General features: G+C 33.0%; 1 protein-coding gene across 1 annotated transcript in view; it reads left to right on the forward strand.

Moving 5' to 3' along the window:
- Positions 1–25,508, forward strand: part of CCDC178 (coiled-coil domain containing 178) — a gene marked incomplete at its 5' end in the record, with an annotated part of 313,561 nt that overhangs the window by 80,324 nt on the left and 207,729 nt on the right. Inside the window, 5 exons of the mRNA XM_039846669.1 lie at positions 5,169–5,352; positions 14,039–14,101; positions 15,165–15,326; positions 16,906–17,019; positions 22,589–22,734. Of these exons, the coding sequence (XP_039702603.1) occupies positions 5,169–5,352; positions 14,039–14,101; positions 15,165–15,326; positions 16,906–17,019; positions 22,589–22,734 (669 nt within the window). The remainder of the gene's footprint in view (positions 1–5,168; positions 5,353–14,038; positions 14,102–15,164; positions 15,327–16,905; positions 17,020–22,588; positions 22,735–25,508) is intronic.

The following is a 25,508-nucleotide window of genomic DNA, read 5'->3' on the forward strand; positions in this document are numbered from 1 at the left end:
TACTTTTTTTTCTTTTTTTGATGACTATGCTTAAGGTCTACACTCTTATCAAATTTCAAGTAAGCAACAGTATATTATTAACTGTAGTCATGAATTAGATCCTCAGAGCTCATTCATCCTATAACTGAAGGCTTATATCTTTAATCACTATCTCCCCCATTTTCACCAGCCCTCAGCCTTTGGTAACCACCATTCTACTCCCTGTTTCTATAGGGATATTTTAGATTCCACATATAAGTGAGATTATACAGCATTTGTCTTTCTCTGCCTGGCTTATTTCACTTGGCATAATTTCCTCTAGGTTCATCCATCTTGTTGGAAATGGCAGCGTCTCCTTTCTAATGGCTGAAAATACACACACATACACACACACGCGCGCGCACACACACATTTTCTTTATCCATTGATCTACTGACAGACACTTAGGCTGTTTACATATCTTGGCTAATATGAATAATGCTGCAATAAACATGGGAGGAAGTGCAGGTATCTCTTCAAGAAACTGATTTTGTTCCTCAAATATATACCCAGAAGTGGGATTGCTGGATCATATGACAGTTTTATTTTTAACTTTTTGAGGAATATCTGTACTATGTTTCATAATGGCTATACCAATTTACATTCCCACCAACTGTGCATAAGTGTTCCTTTTTCTCTACATCCTTGCTAGCATTTGCTATATCTTGTCTTTCTGATAAAAGCCATTCTAACCAGTGAGAGGTGATATCTCATAGTGTTTTTGATTTGCATTTCCTTGATAATTAGTGGTGTTGAGCAACTTTTCATGTACTTGTTGGCAATTTTTATGTCTTTAGGAAAATGTCTATTCAGATCTTTTGACCATTTTTTAATTGATTTTTACCTATGGAGTTGTATAAGTTTTTATGTATTTTGGATATGAACCCTTATCACATAGATGGTTGGCAAATATTTTCTTTCATTTTGTAGGTTGCCTTTTCAATTTATTGAGTTTTTTCTTTTTCTATGCAAAAGCTTTTTTAGTTTGATGTAGTCTAGCTTGTTCATTTTTGTGCTTTTGGTGTCATATGCGAAAAATAATTACTGAGACCAATGTCAAAGAGTTTTTTCCTGTTTTCTTGTATGAGTTTTACAGTTCTTGCATTTAAGTCTTTAATACATTTCAAGTTAATTTTTGTGCATGGTATAAGATAGGGGTCCAGTTTTATTCTTTTGCACATGGCTATCCAGTTTTCCCAACACTATTTATTGAAGAGACAATCCTTTTCCCATTTTATGTTGTTGGTGCCCTTGTCAAAGATTATATGTGTTGGCCACATATATTTGGGTTTATTTCTGTGCTCTTGATTCTGTTCCATTTGTCTGTGTTTGTTTTTAGGACAGTACCATACCAAGCTGTTTTGATTGCTATAGCTTTGCCATATAGTTTGAGATAAGGAAATGTAATACCTCCAGTTTTGTTCTTCTTTCTCAAGATTGCTTTGGCTACGTGGGATCTTTTATCATTCCATACAAATGTTAGAAGGCTAAAGAAGTACAAATTAGTAGCTGATGGATGGTCACGGGGATGGGGAGCACAGCATAGGGAATGCAGTTAGCATTAATATGTTGGTTAGGAGGAGGGTCAGGGAAGGGAGGGTGCAATGGGAAGATTGTTTTATGAACTATATAGATGTCTAACCAATGTACTGTATACTTGAAACTAAATTTTAAAAATGAAAAAAAATGCCATTGGAATTTTGATAGAGCTTACATTGAGTATCTATAGATTACTTTAGGTAATATGGACATTTAAATATTATTAATTATTCCAATCCATGGTCACAGTATGTCTTCATTTATTTGTCTTCCTTTATTTCCTTATTCAATGTCTTATTGTTGTCAATATATAGATCTTTCACCTCCTTAGTTAATTTTATTCCTAAGTATTTTATTAGTTTCGATGCTATTGTAAATGGCATTGATTGTTTTCCTTATTTCTTTTGCAGATAGTTCATTGTTAATGTGTAGAAATGCAGCTGATTTTTGTATATTGATTTTGTATCCTGATACTTTATTGAATTCATTTATTAGTTCTGACAGTTTTTATGTGGAGTTTTTATGGTTTTCTATAAGTAAGGTCATGTCATCTGCAAACAGAAAGTTTTAATTATTTTTTTCCTGATTTGGATACCTTTTACTTCCTTTTCCTTACCTGAATGCTCTGGCTAATACTTCCAGTACTGTGTTGAATAGAAGTGGTAAGAATGGGCATCCTTGTCTTGTTCCTGATTTTAGAGGAAAAGCCTTCATTTTTTCAGCATTGAGTATGATGTTAAATATGGGCTTTATTATGTTGTGGTACATTCCCTTTATACCCACTTTGTTGAGAGTTTTTATCATAAATTGATGTTGAATTTTGTCAAATACTTTTTCTGCATCTCTTGAGATGATCATATGATTTTTATCCTTAATTCTATGAGATGATCTTATGATTTTAATGCTTAATTCTATTAGATAATCATATGATTTTTATCATTAATTCCATTAAAATGATATATCACATTTATTGATTTACATATTTGAAACATCCTAGCATCCCAAGGATAAATCTCGCATGATCATGGTGTATGATCTTTTTTTTGTGCAGTTTAATTCTGACTGCTAGGAATTTGTTTTAAGATTTTTTCATCTTGTTCATCAGGACTATTGGCCTATAATTTTCTGTTATTGTAGTGTATTTGTCTGGCTTTGGTATCACGGTAAGGCTGGCTTCAGAACATGAGTTTGGAAGTGTTCCTTCCTCTTCCATTTTTTGAAAGAATTTGAAAGGATTGGTATTAATTCTTCTTTAAATGTTTGGTAGACTTCACTAGTAAAACCATCAGGTTGTGGACTTTTTTCAATTGGAAGTTTTTGATTGCTGATTCAATTTCCTTACTCATTGGTCTGTTCAGATTTTTTGTTTCTTCATTATTCAGTCTTGGTAGGTTGTATGTTTTTAGGAATGTATCAATTTCTTCGAAGTTATCCAGTTTGTTGGCGTATAATTGTTCATATTAGCCTGTTTATTTTTATATTTATGGTATCAGTGTAATGTTGCCCATTTCATTTCTGATTTTATTTATTTGAGTCTATTCTCTTTTTTCTTAGTTACTATAGCTAAAGGTTTGCCAATTTTGCTTATCTTTTAAAAACTTCCTCTTTCTGTTGCTGGTATTTTCTATTGTTTTTGGTTTTTCACTTGTTTCTTCTCTGAATGTTGTTATTTCTTTTTTCCCCTAACTTTGGGCTTAGTTTGTTCTTATTTTTCTAATTCCTCGAGGTATAAAGTTAGGTGATTTATTTGAGATTTCTTTTTTGAAAGGGGTTAGTTTGTTTTTTTTTTTGTTGTTTTTAGCATAGAAGTGAACATGATTAATTCTGAACTGAATATTATAGGACTTTTCAAAGAAAAGATATCATCTGATTCGAGTCACCAAACTTATTTTCTGAATCTCTTAGCAAAAGCAATGAAATAATTGCAGTCCTAGTATGTCAAATGGGCACAAATACAGTGGTACTGGGAAATAAAAACTTTTTATTAGCAGATATTATTAATTTTCTACAAATCAGGCAAAGCTGTCAAAGATGGACACTAGAAATTTGGCAATTAGGTTCATCATATTTACAAAAAATAGAACATTAAATAATACCAAGTACTGCAGAAATATGAGAAGCAGAAACTCTCATGACTGGCTGGCAGTAAAGTTATACACAAAAACAAACCCATTTCAAATATATCTAAATATCACGATGTTCAGGATGTGACTATCTCTTAATGATGTGAGTATGAGTGACTTTTCTCCTAACACATATTTTATAAATTTCTGTGATGAAAGTATTATGCTGAAAATTTTTATTTATCAAAAAAGTTGTTTATCAATGTAAAATGTTAAATGGCCATGAGTAAAAAAACATTAGAAATATATTAATTACAATAACAATATTCAAGAGAACATTTCAATAGAGGATTGAGAGGAAAAGCAAATTATTAATAACGTGTGTCTTAGAAATTTAAGTAATTGAATGAAAACTTCTGTAGATAGAGTCCTCTAGGAAAAAGTGACTTCAGATTCCTGAGAGTGTCTCATTTTTTTCTTCCTGCTTGACTTTTCTTTCTTTTTTTTTATTACAGACATTTATCATTTTAAACTTTCCTCTTAGAATTGCTGTTGCTGTATCTTATGTTTTATATTATGTTTCCATTTTCATTTGTTTCAAGATTTTTTTTTTTTTATTTCTCTTTGGGATTTCTTCTTTACCCATTGGTTGAGTTCTTGATTTCTGTGTTTTTTCTTCTCAGTGTCCTAGCTCCTACTTTTTATAAACCTATAGCTCCCATCAGTGAATTGGTTCTTTCACAATCAAGTACAATTCACACAAACCACTCCTATGATACAGTGAACCTTGCCTTAGCAAGCCCTCAGGTGGAATATCATAAGCCATTTTCATGCTACTTCATCCCCACTCTTGCTTTGCTTTCAAGTTCCATTTCTATTCTACAGAGATGGTTACCTCATTTGTGAGTGTAGTTTTGTGTTTTTTAAAAAAATTTCCTTCTTATATTGTATGCTTCAGTAGTATGTATTTGGAACAAAGATGGTACCCAATCTAGACAGGAAGCATAACTTATTAATTTTCCATAGAGACTATTATTTCTCTGTGTCTTTGAGAATCTTATACTGATATTAACGTCTTACTTTTTCCCTCTGTTAACTCTTCCTTTAGCTATTGGTTTTCTTAGTGAGAGTTTCGTTTTAGTTATTGATTTTCTTTTGTTGTTTTCGTTCTCTTACATGGATTGGATTTTTTTCTTATGTTTGATTATTCTTAGTAGTAATATTATATAGGATTTGAAAGGATGGATTGGTACAGAAGGAAATGAATGCTCTGAAAGCTGAGCATCAAGGATCCCAAGGCTTTTCTTAGTGATATACTTATTTTTCTGAGATTGAGCACAGCCTGACAATTAGGGGTAGCCAATGGAACCAGAAAAATAAATTGAATTTTGGGAAATATTTCCTATCTTCAAGTTTTATTTAAGTATCTTGTTATTTTGTACTTTTGGCAACAAAAAAGGAACAACCTTTTTACTATTATTAAATGTATTTGCTTCAGTATGTACGCTTTTGGAATAATCATATCAATATTTTTAATTTATTTTTCAGTGTAAGGAAAAAATCAGTGCTTGACTCTGAAATTCAATCTTTGAGGAAACTGAAGTCAAAAAATGATGACTATCTTAAACAACTATACAAGGAATCCTATAACATTGGTGCTATTTTCCACATAACCAAATTTAAAACAGAAGAATTAGAAGAGAAAATAGCAGAAGTGAGAAGAAAATTCAGGGTTTGTATCTCTGTGTTCTTCTTAGTTATTAAAAACAATAATAATCCTGAATCTTATCGATTTAATATTGATAATTAGATTTCGATTTAAGCTATACTAGTCTTTTAAAAACATCACTGCTTCTGATAAATCAGAAGAAAATCACTTCTTTTCAGAAGCCCAGCCTGACTAGAAGAGGAACAGGGCTCAGTGTAGCTAATCAATATGGTGTCTACTTTTTGTTATTATCGACATTAAATTATCTGGATCACCAGAATAGTTGTGTTTGGTTCAACCCCATCCTACATTTGGTAGAAAGAAAAGATGCTGGGAAGTGCCGTGTACCCTTACCAGTGTAAGAAAAGGGAGTACCTACATCAGGCCTGCAAATTATTGGATTTCAGAGCACCAAGCAAAGTTAGTAGACCACAGTATGCAGAAACAACTGCTCATAGGCCTCAACGCCATTTCTAAATGAGAGATATAATGAATAGCCACTCCTGCCATTTTGCGTAGAGACTAGCAAAATCCACTGTTTTACCACACATAGGGACCACTTTAACAGGCTACTTCTGTCCATCACATATCACACCCACACTTCTTTCATCTTTGGTATTTTCTTATTAAAGACTTATGATCATACAATTATTTGTAAAATAGGAATCTGTATTCTATGTCCAAACCCTGTAATAGCACTATTTTTAGTGAAGACTTTGTGCTAGCTAAACTTAGGACACGCAGATTGTCAGCCTGTACATGTTTCTGTATTGAGGGATTGGGGCGTTGTTCCCATGTGGAGTCCAACTGTTGAACTTACTTGATGTATCATGCCTATGTCTCTTCTCAGGGTTGTTCAGTGGATTTGTCGTATCTTATATGTTCCAATATCAGTATGATAAAAATTATGTATAGTAAAAATTAACCTCAAAATTATTTTAAAATTGTAAGGCATGTGACTACATATATACTCTAGCATATATAATAATACTGTTGATGTCGTTTATAATTTTCTTGAATTTTTCATTAATATGTGTTTCTCTCTAGCCATCAAATAATATGTTTTTAAGAATATCAATGAGGACATCACCCACTGATTTGGCCCTTAACAGCATGTTTTAATTTTTTTTCAATTAACAGTAAACCCTTGGTATCATTTACGTATTTTCCCATAGCTGTCATACCGTAGTTTAATTCTTCAGACATACTGCTTCGCTAACCTGTTACTTATTAAGAAAGCTGTTGCATTAAATCGTTTACTTTTTTCTAAAATTTCCTGATGCCATAAAATACAATTTGTATGTTAAGTGCAAATTTGATGTGGCTCCACTGTACTTTCTTTGCCAACCCAAAGCAAAGTGTCTTCTGGCTTTATTCAAGCAAAATTGAGGAAATTATTCATTAGGTCCTTTCCCTACCCCATGATAGCTGAGCAATAACTAGAAAGAAGCAACAGAAAGAAATTACTTCACATAGGAAATATTCCCCATTGCTATTCTCTGGGCTGAATATATAAGGCATTAAATTTCTGTGATGTACATGTGCATCTGTATCAGAGTGGTAATGAATTAAAAATAAATTTCTAGGTAGTCCTTAGATAGTTCAAGTTTGTAGTAATTCAAGTTTGTAGTTTTCGTCTTTCATTGAATAATTAACCAAAAAATCAGTATAATTTTTCGAGTCAGGGCATCACGTTTTTCTGGCAGGCAACTTCATGTATATTTTAAATCTGGGTCTGAAATTAGTCCATATCTTAATCCATATCTTCTAGAAATTAATTACCACAATACCACCTCTGAGCTAGGTATGAGCAATAACCTTTTTAAGCCTTAGAGGGAAAATTTCTGAATTAGGTTCTCTCAAATTAATGCATCTGTAAAATGCCCAATAAATCTTAGGCAGTCATAGACTAGGAGAAACTCTGAAAATCAAGATATCTAGCAGTTTCTGGAATTTTCCAGCTGTTACAAATGATTTATCCCAATTCTTAAATAACTTCAATCCCAATAACTGAACTATTCAGAAAAGACATGATTAGTCAAATCCCAGGATAAAATTAGCCAATAAATGTGTAATATGTATTCAATTATATTATTGATGGAATAAACCGAAAATCATACAGTGTGCTATGAAGAGTATGATATCATAACTAAAATATCTCAAAAGCTTTTATCGGATATTAAATACTATTAAACACTTCAATAGAAGACTTCTCTGCAAGCTGTAGGAATCCAGAGGATTTTTTGCTTGAACATATTGGAATTTTGGTGGAAAAGCAGACATCAAGCCACGCTGGTTCCAGGTCAAAATAACAGTACTAAAGTTAAGTGGAAATTTAAAAAAATACATAAATTTTGAGACTTATTCCTTGAATATGTGTTATTTAGAAATTTTTTGCTTCTATTATTGATTTCTAGTTTAATTCCATTGTCATCTGACAGCAGACATTGTATGATTTTCTAGTCTTTTAAATTTGTTTAAGTATTTAAGGGTCATTTTTAATGCTAGAAAAAGAATATATTATGTCCTTAGAATGTAGGTACTCAATAAATGTTTATGGAAAGGACGAACACATAGCGGGAAAATTTAAATGCACACATTTCTTAGTAATAGAATAGTATATAAATATATGAGTACAGAATATGTTATAAATTGATTCAATTTTTAATTTAAAAAGTTAATGGGACTTCTGATTTTTTTTTTTAACCAGCTGAGAAAAATCTTACTAGGCTGACTTTACCAAAGATAACAACTTTAATCCCCGGACCTAAAAAGGAATATACTGTGAAGTCATAATGCATATCTCTGAGTTTAGGTTATTTTAGTTTTAGTTTTGTAATTGTAAAGTGTTTCAGCAAAATACATATAAAACCCTCATAAAGAAAAAAAGAGAGAGATAAAATAGTATCCTGTGTTTATTTTCAGATAGAGCCAGATTAGGCTGCCACCTCACTTTCTGTTAGGGTCCGGGCCACCAAAAAGTGCCAGAGCTGCCCTGCCTCATTAATTCAGTCCAGCACACAGTTATTTGCACAAATTCCAAATTTTGTTTTATGATTTTTAATTCTTAATTTTAAAATCTCTTTCTCTTCCTGGCCTCAGACCTTAAAAAATAATATGAGTTATCTGACATCTTTTTTAGTGTCTCTTCTGTCACTGGAACACAAACTGATGCTGCGTTCTTAATTCTGATCTTAATTTATTTATATTTAGTGCCCCCCGGCTCTTTCTTTGTGAATGTGGCTTCCTGGACAGAACAGTTCCATATTTTGCTTTTCAGCTGCCCTTTGTCCTAGAAGTCTCTTCCAGTACAATAGCTCTCTGCTGCCACCTTCTGGTTTTTGGCTGCAAAAGCCAGGCAGCGGGTCAAAGGTGACTATTTTTAGTGTTGGTTCTTCCCAGTGTCTGAGATGCTGTCGACCTCTTTCCCCCGGCTACTTTCAAGCTCTTCAAAGTGGTCTTTTATTTCTCTTCTCCAAAACCAGGTTTGAGTAGTTGCGACAGAGACTTTATGCCTCCAAAGCTAAATTATTTACTATCTAGCCATTTACAAAGAAAGATTGTTGATCCCTGCTCCAAACAATATAGGAATAGCAAATGTAGGGAGCAGCCAAAGCCTTCAGGGATGAGGAAAAGTACTCAAAGAAGAAACAAACGTGAAGAGGCTGCCCTCCTCCAAAGTGGAGTAAGGCCTTATTGGAGAGGGTGCGGCTGTGTCCCAGTGGTTGGTCCATAAGCAGCCACCTGCCAGATGCCAGAGAAACCAGATGGAGATTGAATAACGTTTGAATGAAGTTTCTGAGTAGGGCACATGGCAGGAGTGCAGGCTCCATTGGTTTTCCACAAGCCAGTTTTGCAGGAGGAAGGAGAAAACAACTGGAATCGGGACAAGGATGTGAAAACCCCTTATTACAGCCATGTAGGCCCTTCCACTGCCCTCTTTGATGAAGCCTAACTTTACTCCAGCTGGCAAAAGAAGACTTTACAAGATCCAGCTCCAGTATCTCAAATTAGAGTTAAAAGAGTAGTTTAGAACTAAGAGAAAATACTTAGATAATTGGCACATATTTATAGTCCACATGAAAATTTTTGTAATTTAATTGGTTGCTATATGTAATGGAGCATCATGTACTGCATTTTGAACAACTTTTGAGTCTCTTTTAATCTTAAAAAGTCCTCTACATTGTTAAAAAAAAAAATCGTCTTTTGTTATATTGACATTTTTTAGAATCTAGGCCAATTACTTTGCAGAATTTCTCTCAATATGGATTTACCTTTTTGTTTACTCATGATTTGATTCAGGTTAAACACTTTGGGCAGGAATAGTACATAGTTATAAAATCATGTCAATGAAATATACCACAAAGTACATGTATAAGTTTGTCTTATTACAAGTGATAGTAAGTTTGATGATTTGGTTAAAATATGGCCAACAGATTATCCATTTCCTTGTGGTAATAAGTACTCGATTGATATTTTAAGAATATGCAACTGTCTTTGTTTCTAAGAAAATTTTACTCAGTGGATTTAACATCAGTTGGTAATTCTTGGTTGAATCTCTTAGTGTAACAGTTATGAAATGGTGAGTTTTCTGGGCTTTCATTCCCTTTATAATAAATTGGCAATTTGAAGAACTGCAAAGTCTGGTACAAATTGAGCTGCAGGTCATATTCTCAAAAAAGGCAGTCTACTTTCAATTCTTATTCAGGTACTTATCTCCTTGCCTTTCCTAATACTTCACCCATTTCCCTACATCTCAGGGAAAGCATCATATGGGCCTTATTTTACTATCCATCTTCAAGATGCTGTTTATTAATGAGAATTTGTGTGATTATGATATTTTAACAGATCCTGAGTTTCTCATCATAAAGAGATTTTTTGAAACATATTTTTTAAAGAAACTGAAACTTTTGTAGTTTAATTCCCCACCCTAGGGACAAAGCAATTTGGTTGTTATTCGTTAATGCATTTATTCAATAAATTGTTTATTCAACAAATATTATACGTGGGATACAGTACTGGAAGCTGGGGTTAGAGGAGAGAGCTTACTTCAAAGTGCTATAGAGTGTGCCCAAGCGGCGGTAGCATGTAGTCCTGGATACTAATATTTGTTGAATATTAGTCATGTGACAAATCCCATGACTTCTATGAGTTCAGTTTTCTCATCTTTGAAAATGGAGAATTATAGCTATGGCACTAAATGGATGATTAACTTAAATATGTGTGAGTGCGTGCCCACACACACATGCACACAAGCAGCCTTCACTTTGCACAGCACCAAGTTAACTAAGACTTGAGCGTATCTGCACTATGTCCCCATTTTGCATGATCCCAATATAATTGAGTTTTAGTACACATGGCACCCTGCAAGATGAGGGATGACTCTGTGTGTGTGTGTGTGTGTGTGTGTGTGTGTGTGTGTGTGTGTGTAAAACAGTCTGGAAAATTGCCTGAGATGTAGCAAATTCTCAAAAGTAGTACCTATATTATTAAACCAGGAAATGTTTTTACCACCTACTGTGGCTCTTTATCATTCTCCAGCCTCTCATTTTGAGCTTTTTCAATGATAGTGAAATCAGTATTTTACTAAGAAGACTGTGTTCTAGTTACCTATGTTAAGTGTACAGTAATATGTACCTGTTTAATCCTGGTACTGTTCTCAGCAGCTCTATGATTGATATTGCACATTAAAAGGAAGCATCACTCCGGTGCTCAGAACTTTCCCAGCAGATTCCATTTCATAGCTGGCTGTGGCATCACTGGCAGATTGGAGCCTCTCTAACACAAAGTCTCCATTCCATTCCCCAACCTGTGTGTTCTAGGTGGCTGAGTTACAAAATTCACTAGCCCAGTTGCCGGGAAAGCCTCATGGAAAGGGAAGCTTTGCAAGGACAGAGGCACATGAGTCAGAAGGCTCACACTAAACATTCCCCTCACGTTGGAGGATACTAGGTATCTGAGGAATCTGAGATGCTAAATCAATCAGATAAAGTCCCTGGGCTCTCAGATTGTGTGGATTAGCATCTTGATTCCAACATGTGCTAACTTTTTGTGTACTGGCAATTTATGTAATCTCTCTCTTATTTTTCCCATTTGCAAAAGGGGATAATAATAGCTATTTTATCAATTTCATTATAAAGTTAAAACAAGATAATTGTAATAGTAGGTATGTAATATGTTTTACCCACAATTATTAGTAGCACTAATGGTAGTTTTATTGTTGAGGGGACTCATGACATTTCCATTTCTTGGTCGACATAGTTTCCCAGATTCTCCTTCAGGGATCAGTGAAGTCACTTTCCTCAAGGTCATTCCCCTTCTTGGGACAGCTCACATTCAATGACTGATAAATATAGGAGTATAGCCTTGCCACCTTGGTCTGATTTGAGGCAAAGCAAAGGTCCATTCTTGATCCAGGACCCCCATGGAGTTGACTGAGTTTATTTATGGGACTGTATTGCAGCTCAGCTTATGTTCCTGCTTTCTTCCTCTCCTATCCTCTTCCTTTCTTCCTGTCCCATTCCCTCTCCCACACAGCAGGAGTTGATTCCAAGTACACTTCTTAATAAGGATACTACACACCAAGCCCCACCTCCGAGTCACCTTTAATAGCGTATACCACCTGAGACAAGATTGTGGGACAAATAAATCCCCTCACTCAGATATTGCACTTCAAGGCCTAAGATCTGTGAACGTTAAAGCTTACCTTATATCAGTCTTTGACATGTTCTAGGGTATTTTGAAGTTCATAGTAGCTCAGTAGTTCTCCTAGCAACTGGTCAGCTTCCAGGCACTTTGACAGTGCTCAGGTGGACCAATCATACTTCTAGGAAGGGGATAGATAGTACCAAAGGAAGGCCTTAAGCATCTGGCCAGAAATACTCTCTGTGGCCCTGTGTCTGGTATAAGTGTGAAACTGGCAGCCTGGCCAGTAACAAGTACCTTCCCTTCTGGTGATCAGTCATTTGACCTTGGTCTCTGAGTCACAGAGGTTTGGAGCTATGGTAGAAAACAGAGCTTGGAAGAGTTCTGTAAGTTTTTAAGAGTGAAACTCCAGACATTTTTCCTGTGAAGAGTGTGTATTTGTCCATTGGTAACAGAACTGGTAACAGATTGAGTTGGTTTTGTACAGAGAGACAGATTTCAGAATTTCTAAGGACTCTTTCCCTTCTTTTAAAAGAAATTTAATTGTTTTACTCTTGCAGCTTCAGGCTCCTAATCCATTTTATTATAATTGCTCTTATGCTGCCTACAGTTTTTATTAGCGTTGCATCTACATATTCTTTTATATAATATTAATATCTTTAAGTTCAAGAACTTAAATTCACTTAAACAACAAATTACTCTCTTATTGGTTGACAATTAAAAAAAAACTTCAAAGGATGAATGAATTTTAAGGAAAAACAAACTAAGCAATCTATATTGCAGTCAAAGTGACCATTCTAAAACACGCACCTTGCTTAACATCCTTCACTAATTTTCTTGCTGTGCCTTAAAGATCCTTCATAATCTGGTACAACTCATCTCCTCAATACACACACACACACACACACACACACACTTTTTCAGTTAGTTTCTGACAAAGGTCAAATGTAGCACTCTTTTGAAATATGATATTTTTTCTCCAGTCTATAAAGGTACTTTTAATTTGGTTCTCTTTTGATTAAATATTTTAAAAATTGGTAAAACCACTATATCTGTTGTCATGTTAGAAGAGACAACTAATTTTATTTAAAATATCAAAATGTATCATTGTATAAATTGGCTTTAGACATAGGTACATTCATAGGGGAAGTGATATATTAAAATTATTGCTTTCCCTGTCACATTTCTTTTTCATTCTTTAGAGTTATTTTTTTTTACTTTAGGAGAGCATAATTTTAATGGGTTGCTATACCAAGAAAAGCAAGAGTTGTAGAGGAGGCACATAGAGTCGTTTCTTTATATTGTCCCTGTAGACCCTGTGGTATAATGAGGGCTTCTGTAATGAAGGAGGGATATTAGAGACATTTTGGAACTTCCACTGTACCTCTCTGCAAAGCTAACATCTCTTTTGAATATAGAGGAAAACCTAAGTCCAGTCCAACACCTCCCTCAAATAAGGGTTTCCAAGGTGTAATTCTAAAGCAGAAAGAACTTTTTTTGAGTTATTTCCAAATCTGGTTGTGGATAATGTGTGATACAACTGTGAAGAGTTTAAGCACTCTTTATCCAAGTAACAGAAAGAACATTTTTCCAAATATTTTTTGCCCACTAACTTTTAAGGAATAATTTTTAAAAAAGAATGACAAAAGGAAAAAAAAAAAAAAGGAATTATTCTAGCCAAATGGAGAATCTGATCACATTTTGCAAACTTCAAACTTTAATTGTATCTAGTTCATTTTCAAAGTTGAATCTGCTCATTCTTGAAAGTAATATTAAAAACAAATTGATAGTTTTTAAAACGAGGAATTGAAGACTGTCTAGTTTTCCCCTTTTTGATTACTTTGATATTTTACTTCAAGGTTATAAAGTATGAAGTGAATTGAACTGGAAATCTGTGCTCTTATTTCGTAGCCTTATATCATTTACTAACTATATCAAATAATAGCAGGCTTGTTTTTATAATATCCAATTGGTAATGAGTATTTTACATTTTATTACATGTAACATAAGTTTTCTGATATTCTAAAAATAAAACTTACTTTTTAAAAAATTTGATAATTTATAGGGTAGAGAAGAGTTCTTGAAAAGACAAACTCGAGGTGAAGTGGCTAATGGAATGTTGATTCAGGTAACCCTAATTTGCTTTTAATATTTTATTCTTCCTTTAATTTGCATCTTACTTAGCATTTTAAATTTGTCTGTAATGAAGCATCTTTTTCCTACCTGGTTTGCAAGCCAGCAGTTTTCTTTCCTTAGCTGATGGCAGTTGCCCTCCATGTATGACTCACAGTGTCTAATCATGCATAAAGAAACTGACCTCTCATACACATATCTCATTTTGTGGCTTAATGGGAATTTCTGCCAGCCTAGTAAAAGGGCAGTGGGATCTTATTCCTAAGTGTCTCTTAGTTTGCTTGCTGATGATATGTTTTTTTACTTTTAGTGTCTTTCAATTGAATATCTTTATTTAACACTGAAAAAAATATGGTGATTTTTCTGTATAAAAAAAATTGAAACTAAAGCATTATAGCTAGTAAAATAAATTTTAATTTTTTTATCTTTATCTATACCACCTGCAAATCCTTTGGAAACCAGGTTGGCTATTTTGATCCCTAGCATCTTTCTAGAATGCCTCCCCTTCAAAAATACATAAATATTTGAAATTATTATTATAAGAAAATGTATATAGGAGGCAAAACAATCCAAAACAGTGTTATTATTAAATATTATTTGAGATTATCTGCACCTCTGGTCCTCTTTGAAACAGACAGAGTTCTGCAAATGCCAGATTTCCTAATTGATTTATATATATATTCAATAATTCTGTACTCTTTGAGACCTTTGTTTAATATTTTGTTATTAATTTCTTGGTCATTGGTTTTATTTGGTCTTAGATGTCAAGATTTACATGTATTTCAATATTTGTTGTTAGTGTGTTCTCTAACCTTATCTTCCACTACTTACTTAAGAATGTTTGATTTTTATTGTCTATTAATTTTTTCTCTCATCATTTTTATAAATAATGACTATGCAATCTTTAAATACGCAGTATTCATACCTATTGCTTTTTATGGTGACATTTATTTTTTTGATTTTCAAATAACAGCAAATATTACTGCCTGGCACAAGATACTCAATAAATGACTAGGTAATTAATAGCCGAATGAATTTTTTTAAATCTTTATTGGCAGAAAAGACTGTATAGTGTTCAAGAAGAACTGACACTTGAGAAGCAAGACCTTTTGAAAAAGAAAGCAATATATTCCCAAATACTGGCAGAAATAGAGGCACCTTTGCTTCAAATGGAAGAAGATGCAGAAAGAATGAAAACCGTCCACGAAGAACATTCTGACGTACGCATTTATAATTAATCCAGAAACTATTTTGCAGGAATATTTAGGTTGATAACTCATATATATAATTTTACTTTACTACTTGGAAAATTGTAATTTCACATAGGAAGACATAAAATTATGGATGGAATAAGTAACTATTTCATTGACCACACAAATAATTTACAGTGGAATTAGATAGCAAGACTATCAATGCTATTACCTGGAACCCTATACTCTATCTTGTAGTGTACTTAGCAAAAGTGGTTTTCAAATGGATGAGTAGTGATTTATTTGGTATGATTGCCCACTATGATAAATTTTATTCGAAGTCTTCACTGCTCGTTAATAAAACGCTGAAGTTATAGTTACTCAAATATAAAATATAATGCATCTTGACATTTTCAATGTAAAGTTTTGATTCATGTAGAAAACAGCTAGGATAAAAAATAAAGCAAATGTCGATAAAATATTTTCAGAAAAACAAGTTCATGGCAGTAACTGATATTACTAGCCCTTCCCAAAGATAAATTTAGTAGAAAAATATGTATACATCATGTCATTAGTCTTTTGGAGAAGTAGAGGGTGTGGTAAGAGTTATATATTCTTGTCTTTAGCTGCAGGGAGTACATACATATTATTCATTTGGGTCATTTTGACAACAGGATTTTTTTTTTTTCATTGCAAATTATGATGTAACTTTATATTCTTAGTCTTTAATAATTTTCAAAGTTTCTTTATTTAAAAACATGTGATTTTAAAGTGTTCCTATTATGAAAGTTTATTTTGATCTTCAGAGCTTCCCTATGAAATAGGCAAGTGAGAGTTTATCTGTACCATAGACTTGAGAAAACTTGAGACTTAATGGATGAAGCAATGTGTACAAGGCCATAAAGCATGGAAACAACAAATTATAAGTATATTACTCTACTTAAGTCTTCTAACTGCTTATCCTCGAGCTTATGTAATGAATATATAACCAGTACTCATACCTAGTGAGATAAATGATTTTAATAATGGCTCCTCCTTACATTAATGATGGAAATTTATTAATTGCATCAAAAGCCTCAGTATAATCATCTAAGTATGATAATGAATTCCAGAAAAGATTAATGACTTTATTTCCCCTTATTGTATAATAGCCATTGTTTTATATCTTCTTGTAGTTCAGTAATCATTTTTGATTTTATTATATTTAACAGTTTATAAACTGTAAGAACTATTAATTTAGCATAAATTCTTGGAAAAATAAGTTTTTATGCACTTTCTGTAATCATTACTGACAATTTGTATTTAGAATTTTAATTTTGGTTAAAATATTTTAAATATTGTGATGTAAATTTATAATTTCTATGTAAGTTTATTAGTGTTTGTTACTTAGCTAAAATATATAAGATTTTGGTTTTGTCAGGTAATTAAAATTGAATATTTGGATTGTGGGTATCATAGTGTGTTTTTGTAATTCAGGTGTGTTGGTCCTTTCCCTTTATAACAAAATATATATTATTATTATTAAAATAGTCACTTGGGAACTATTTGGTCTAAACCAAGATAATTAGACTGCAAATGCTACACATCTTAATTTCTAAATGTCTTCTAGGTACTATCTCATATAATCAAGAAGAGAAAGTACGTTCAAAAAAAAGTGAAAAAAACGAAGAAAAATTTGCGAAGAAAAGGGAGGGAAACCCAAGAAGCACTAATAGAAGCTAAGGTTAGAAATTTAATATGGAAACGATTTTTGAATTTACACCCTGTTTATGTCAATGAAAACTATTCAAACAATTTTAATTTTAGATATATGCCTCTGGTTTCTAATTGATTACACTACATTGATTCTGCATGTGCTCATGTGCATGCGCATGTGTGCACACACACAGTCTCTGTGTGTCCATTGTCTCTCTCTTACACTGTCTTCCCTATTGATTAGTGTATCCCCCATTACCTCTCCTACAAAGCAGAGGTAGAGATTTGTAGTGTACTACATAGGACCATGTTTCTACAAATGAGACCAATCTGTAGACTGAAACATTTGTTAATATCTGACATCTAAATTTTACCCTCAAGTTGGTATGTAAGCAGCATGAACAAATGGCTATACATCAAAATGCTTCAGGGTTTTTTCCAAATTAGAAATATTTACTCCCTGAAAACCCTTACGTCTAATATTCTATCTTTAGAGAATCATTGGAATTGCGGAAGTGGAGATAGTTCATTGTCTTTAACTTGCTATATAAAATATGTCTAGATATATTTTAGAAGTAGCTCCAATAGGATTTGTGGGTAGACAGCATGTGGGCTATGAGATAGAGACATGATTATATTATTTTTAAAAGGTTTTCCCTGTGGTGGGCCACAGAATAAACATAAATATTACTGAGGAAAATAACAATATTTATAATAACAATAACAGATTATTAATATGTTACATGTTTTCTATATGCAGGCATTGTTCTAAGTGCTCAAACATTAACTTATTTCATCTTCATGATGACTCTGTGAAGAGTATGTTATTCTTATCTTCATTCTATAGTTGAAGCATCTGAGGCCTTGTTTTTTAATTAGCTTGTTCAGTTTCACTTAGCTCATCAGTGTGGAGTTTAGATTCTGGCACTGGCACTGGCATCCATGATCTGACCATTACATTAGACTGGTTAAAGCTTACTTAACCAATAAAGGTTACTGGTTAACACGAAGGTTAAATGAAGTAAAATCAGAACTCAGTAACATAAAATATAGCCAAAAGAAAATAATTACGTGGACTACTGGAAATATTTTTTAAATCACAATTTTATTATTAATTTGCTTCTGTGTTAGGAATATAGAAATACAAATTACCATTTATTTATAAATAACTGAAGATAATTATACAGCAACATTTATGAAATAAGCCAAGATAATACTTTGTCGTTACCAATACGTTATTGTGGTAAGAAAAACTGAAAATATTTTGCATATGTACTAAGAGCAAAGGAGAGAAAATAGAAATTAACAGCCATAGGAAAAATTTAAAAAGACACAATTATATACAGAAGTGAAGGAAAGAATACTGTTTTGCATAGCAAGTTTGTTTTAAAAATCTAAAGTATAAAATTTATTTATAAAAAAGTGAAAACTGGGTGAAGTGAAAAACAACCCACAATAATAGAGCAGTTATTATAGAATAAATTTAATTTGTCCAAACTCTACCACTGAATGCAAGAACAAACTCAGATATTTTACTGGCTTTCCTGCAAAAGGCCAGATACACAGCATAAGAAAAAATGTAAAGCTTTTAAATTCATTCTATAATAATATAACCTTGAAACCATAAATGAAAAACATTAGCATAAAAAAGAAATCTTAGGTGATCTCACATCTGAATATAGATGACAAATTCTTAAATATATCAGTGAATTGAATGTTACAATGTGCTAAAAAGAATATACTATGCAAAATAAGATTCTTTCGAAGAGTGTGAAGATGATTCAGTAGAAACAATTGTATTAACATATTTCACATTTGCAGAAATGATAGACAATTAACCTAAAATAATTGATAAAACTCTATAGCCACTAATGATTTTTAAAATGACTCTTAACTGTCTAGAAATAGAATGAAAACATCCTTACCTTAATAATGTGTTATAGTGTGTCTACCAGTATTTTCCATCAAATATCATACTTAATGATGAAACATGAAAGGCATTTCCATTAAAATAAGGAACAAAACATTCACAACCCCTCTTACTGCTTAGCACACTACTGTTATAGAAAATTACTTGTAACATGTCACAATAAAACATATGTATTCAACACTACAATAGAAAGCCACCACAGGATTTTGGTCCATATCTGAATATTTCAAAAATATTAACCAAAAATTGCCCGAAGTGACATATCTAACAAATATAAACAAATTCCAAGAAAAAGATGGCTGAATACTATTTTTGTGTGTGTATATGTGTGTGTACTCAATATTATAGAAGGTACTAGGAGTTGGAAGTTTAGAGAAGGGCTTATTTTATTAGTCCTTCAAATTAATTTGTCTCTCCAATTACTACTGAGCACTTTAAATGTATTAAATATTGTTGCAAGTTGTTGGAGGTTGGGAAGTGAAAGGGGAACTTGGTTAACTCAAGAAGCACATCATGTTGTTGGGGATCAGACAAGGAAACAGCATTAATATATTGTGAGCAGAGCCATGACAGCAGTATAATGAGGTACGAGAAAGTTGTGGAGGAGAAAATCCAAATGAACTGAGAGAACCAGGGAAGGTCTGTCAGAAAAGATGATGTCTAAAAATGAGAATTACTAGTGGAGTAAATGGATGTTGGATACTTGCCTCGCCATAATATTAAAGAGAATAGAGATAATATACACAAAAAGCTTAAAAAAATAATTTGGCACTGGAGCTATTTAACAAGTGGTTTCCAATATTATAATTATTATTATGTAATTTTTAACTTGAAAAAATGAGATTAAGGGCATTTTAAAAACAGACACTGTGTTTACAAAGCAAAGAGATCATGAGAGAATGCTATATGTTTGTGGAATGGCAAGTAGAAGGTATAGGCAGAGAGCAGGGAGCCTATTCTAAGAGTGAAAAGAGATGAAGCTCGTGAGACTGGGCAGTTCCCAAATGAAGAAACATCTTGTGAGCCATGCTAATGAACCACATTCCAAAGAAACTTGCAATCTGTTGTAATATCAAACATGACTAGTAGCGTTTGTTAAGTACTTATTATGCTGATTGGTGTACAAACAGTAATGTTGACATCATTTCTATCTCCTAAGAACTTAAGTTCTAAGACAAATAATTTTATTTTTTACTGTGTGTAAGTATCTCCATCATGGGCCAAACTAACCAGTACTACAGAACTTTTACTGTTTTTAACCTCAATTTAAGTCTTAGGTGTAGAATTTGAACTTATTACATTTAGAAAACATAAAAATATATTTATTAAATCTTAATAAAAATTAAAAGTATAATCTCATTAATAATTTAGAATCCGAATATAATTTTTATTAACTAATATTTTTAAAATATGTGGTTTGAAAGTTTTTGACATAAGGAAATAATGAAAAATTTTATATATAGTAAAACATTAATTAACTATAATTCAGATTTCCAAACCTTTTCACATCTGGACATGAAAGTACCTTTGGGTGGAAAGCCTCCAAATTGCTGAAACCTTTGTTACCGAGGCTAGAGAAAAAATAAGCCAAAGAATGGTGAAATTATAAACGTACCGTTTCATGCCTCTATTCCCATCCTCTCTGGTGACACTTCAGCATTCATCAAAAGACTTACAAATGGCTCTTGGAATCTCCAAGCTTTTGCTCACTTGAGATATGTAGATATGTACTCCTGACATATGGCATCTAACAGTTTCTTCTCTCCAGATGCAGCTCACTATGGGAATGTCTCTGATATTTTTGATGCCATGGAAGGGGATACACTGCTCACATTTAGCAAAGCCTCACTTGGGGTACCTATTAAAGGCATCAAAATACAACTTTTATTTTTCACTGCTATCTGCAGGAAGCACACTATCTCTTTCTTTCCTTTAGTATAGAATCCTCTGGCACCACTTCCAGCACTGCTGAATTGGCTAGTGGGGTCTAAGTTGTTGAAACCATTGCTTCTGAAGTCTTCTCAGTTTCCTGTGAAAATCTTTGTTCAAGATTAAGGCATGAATTATGGAATCTTACCTGAAAGTCAAGTTTAGCAATAGATAGCATGCTGTACTGAGAGCTGCCCATTCTCTCTGACCCCTACCTATTTAATCAAACAGACTTGTGCCTCTCCACACTTTTTAAAAAATTTTTAATTTTAAAAACTCTTAGTTTCAAGTATACAGTACATTGGTTAGACATTTATACAGTTTATTAATCAATCTCCCTGATTGCTCTTCTGGCTCTCTACCTAGCCATTACATTAATGCCGACTGCATTCTCTATGCCATGCTCCCCGTCCCCGTGACCATCTATCAACTACTAATTTGTACTTCTTTAACCCTTCATCCCTTTCTCCCAGCTCCCCAACTCCCTTCCCCTCTGGCCATCACCAGATTATCCTCTATATTTGTGAGTCCGTTTTTGATTAGTTTGTTCTTTTTGTTCCGTAGATTCCACATACAAGTGAAATCATATGGTATTTCTCTTTCTTTGACTTATTTCACTTAACATAATAACCTCTAGGTCCATCCATGTTGTTGCGAATGGTAAGATTTCATTTTTTCTTATGGCTGAATAATATCTGTTGTATGTATGAACCATAACTTCTTTATCTAATCATCTGATGATGGGCATTTAGGTTTCTTCAATATCTTGGCTATTGTAAATAATGCTGCCATGAACATAGGGGTGCATAGATCTCCACACTTTTTTTTTTAGGTTGACTTTATTCCCACTAATAACATAATGTCCTACAGGGCCCATAGAAGAATCCTAGTCAGCCATCTTTCAACTATATTCTGGTATATAAAAAAAAAATCATTTACCAGTAGAAAAATTTTAGAACTTCAGAAAAAAAGAAAGAAAACAAAGAGGGTATGGAAATTCAAATACAGTACCCAATGTTCAAAATCTTGAACAAACAGCAGATTTTTATAGGAAAACAAATATAAAAGATTAGCCATTCTTGTTAAAATCTATTAGAGTAGAGAAAGAATTGGGAAACATGAGAAAAAAGGAGGAAAACAGGAGCAAAAGGAGCAGTTGAGATTTGTGGAATCAGTTGGAAGAGTAGCCCTAACTAGAATCAACAGCAGACATGGAGAATGACATTCGGTATGTTAGTCCACCCAGTCAGTAAATTAGTCAGCTGACATGCAGGGATCATGCAAAATCAAACCTCCAATCTAGAGTTGCATAGGCCAGCCATGGTAAGCTATACTAGCATTAAATATTGACTTTTTTCGAAAGATCAGAATATACGTGTCTACCTTCAGTGTACATGTTTGAAAACCAGTGACCACATGTGTGCATCTTGAAAAGACATGCCTTTAAGGTGTTCATGTATATGTGTGAGAAAGGGGACAAGTCAGTACAGGGGACAGAGGGAGAGAGGAAGAGAAAGATGCGGGGAGAGAGAATAGATAGTTTTAACCAATCTTTTAGACAATTTCATCACACGTGACAATGGGGGAGCGAACATAAACCTAAGTTATTACTTATATTGTTAAGAAGTTACTATTTGCTTTTAATTGTTCATATGGCCAAATGTAATTGTGTCCTTAAATCACAAGGATTTAAAAATCAAAGGATTTAAAATGAAACATCCCTGAATTTATTTTCCAGGAAAAATGCTCAATAATTTTTAACGAAATAAAGACTGCTAAAAGTAAAACAGTTGTTTATCAAGAAAAAATAAGTAAGTTGAATGAGAACCTAGATGAAAAAGAAAAGGAAAAGAAGCATTTTGAACAGATACTTGACAATTTAAAGTAAGTACTTAAATAGTATCAAAATACTAAATGTTTAATATATTATTTATAAAAGAGATAAAATCAAATTTCCATATTTAAAATTTATTCTTAAAATGATCTATATTTTCTATCATAGTTTGATGTGAAACATACATTGTGATATTGGATAATTCTGATTTAAAAAAATCATAAATTGCTTTCATTTTTTATTGCTCCCCTGGGTTTATTTTTATTTGAATAACTGAGAATTCTTCTCTTTTTCCAAGTATAAGAACTTTTATTTCTTATGAAATCAATAATCCTTCCCACTAATTTCAGTATTTCTCACTTATGTGACATGGTTAATACTATATAGTTTGTTCACCAAATATTTTTGATAAGTTTTGAGGTAAGAGTTTAGAAATAAGTATTCTACAAAATCTCATGTAGTTTATTCACGTTTATTGTTTACAAAAGTCTTTTTGCCAGTCCCCTTATTAGTCAGGACCATCCCTAACAAGGGTTAGTGAGGCCTTTCATTTGGAGAATGATCATGCTCTAAGACCCTGAGCATATCCATAGACCCTCACTTAGAACTTAAGCACTCTTTACTCATCTTGGTTCTCATTTCCTATTCTGTGGTACACTGAGAACAGGACTTGGAGGGCCATTGAAGGAATATGCATTGGTCACATTTAGGAATTATACTTTAATTTAAATATAGAAAGTTAATACAACATTAGCAAAATCATAGTGCTTAAGGGATAAAGTGTCAGAGAAACAGTTATGCATAGTCTAATACCATATACCTTACTAGAGTCAAGTCAATGGACTCAGCAAGGATTTGTTTAGCTATCACCAAAGGGTAAAAACTTATTTTCAAAATGATCATACAGTTTTGTCTGAAAAAGACTGAATCATGTTCAGCATATCATGCAAGGAAACAAGGAAACGTTATATCCTTTGAAAGATATTTATCTACATTGTTTAATATCTATAAGAATATTTGGGGGCACAAAAGGATAAGCCTAAAATTACATAATTCACATTTAACTATAAACATCTAATTTGGGAGCTGAAGAATTTTTTATCATTTCAATCCTAACAGTTTCTTCTATCCTTTGGCTAGATTATATTGCCTTTGAGACAAAAGCGGTCACCATGTCCTAGTGAATCAGTGTTCTCTCTAAACTTAACAAAACTCTGCCTTTTCCCCAGGAAAAGAAGAAAAAGAATAGCTGACACCGTGGTGTTATTTACAAATCTATTAATTAACAGGGATGATTTTGAATAATGTCAAATAATATTTAAAGCTACCGTCGATTATCTGCCTAATGTGTCAGGCACTTTGCAGGCAATATATATATACCTTATCTCATCCAGTTCTCACAAAAAATTCTTAAATTATGTGCTAACATTCCCATATGAATGCTGCGGAAGCAGAAACTCAAAAAAATTAAATGATCGTCTTAAGAATGCACAACTAATTAGTGGTAGAGCTAGTTCCAGGTTAAGTCCGCCCTGTTCCATAGTGTGTGCTCTTTCAGCTGTACATACTGACTCCCTAAACTAGGATTGGAAAGGAATACTATTGCACATAACCATGCACAGTACATGTATAGAGCTGTACTGCATAATGGTGTTTCAGTCAATGACTGACCCCATATACAACAGTGATGCCATAAGGTTATAATGGAGCCGAAACTTTCCTATCTCCTACTGACATCGTATCCATCCTAATGTCATAGCACAACACATTATTTGTGTGTTTGTGATGATGCTGGTGTAAACAAACCTACTGCGCTGCCAGGCCTATAAAAGTATGGCACATACAGTTATGTACAGTACATAATACTTGATAATGATAACAAATGACTGTTGCTGGTTTACGTAATTACTATAATATAGTTTCTATTGTTATTTTAGGGTATACTCTTTCTACTTAGAAAAAAGTTTGCTATACAATAGTATGCTGTGTTACGTCACCATCAGCTTCACACATCTCGTGTTTGCCTCATCTCTTGATCACATCATTTTTCTCTTATGCTCTATTTAATCTTGTATTGTCTACTATAGTAACATACGGGCTTGTAGCCTAAGAGCAGTAGGCTGCACCATATAGCATAGGTGTGTAGTAAGCTATCCCATCCAGGTTCATGTAAGTGCACTCTGAAGTTTGCACAGTCACAAAATCACCTAATAATGTATTTCTCAGAACACATCCTTGTTGTTAAGTGGCACATGACTATTAGGAATAATCTACTGGTACTTTCAATAGGTGACCATATCAAGTTAATCATTATTCGTTAAGAACCCATAGTGTGCCTAGTGCTAGGCACCAAGAAGGACAAAGAAATGCAAGTGGGAAAGTGTACCTTCAAGTGTCTGAAGATATTTTTAGGGAGACAAACCTTGCATATGTAAAACGATTAAAATGTGGTGGCAAAAATAATAGCAATCAAAGCTACTCTTGGCTCTCATTTAATTTTCTTAAATAGGATGTGAATGGATCCAAACCAAGACCCATAGGACATGAGAGTTTGTTCTTTATATGATTATGATAAAAGAAACATAATTTGTATGAATACATACACATAAAAACATTTATAATGTATATATAAAATTAATAAAATGCTGTATTAAATACAATCTAATATCAAGATGCTTAATATAGAGAATAAAGTATATGTGGTCAAGATATAATGATGTTTGCTGAGAACTAAGAATTTATTGATTTTTGTCATTCCAGCTCCTCCCCATATGATTTTCATTGATTGCCTGTGCTCCACTATGGCAGTATTAGGGAATACTTA

The sequence above is a fragment of the Pteropus medius genome, unplaced genomic scaffold (genome assembly GCF_902729225.1).
Source record: "Pteropus medius unplaced genomic scaffold, Ma_sr-lr_union100, whole genome shotgun sequence".
NCBI classification, from domain to species: domain Eukaryota; kingdom Metazoa; phylum Chordata; class Mammalia; order Chiroptera; family Pteropodidae; genus Pteropus; species Pteropus medius.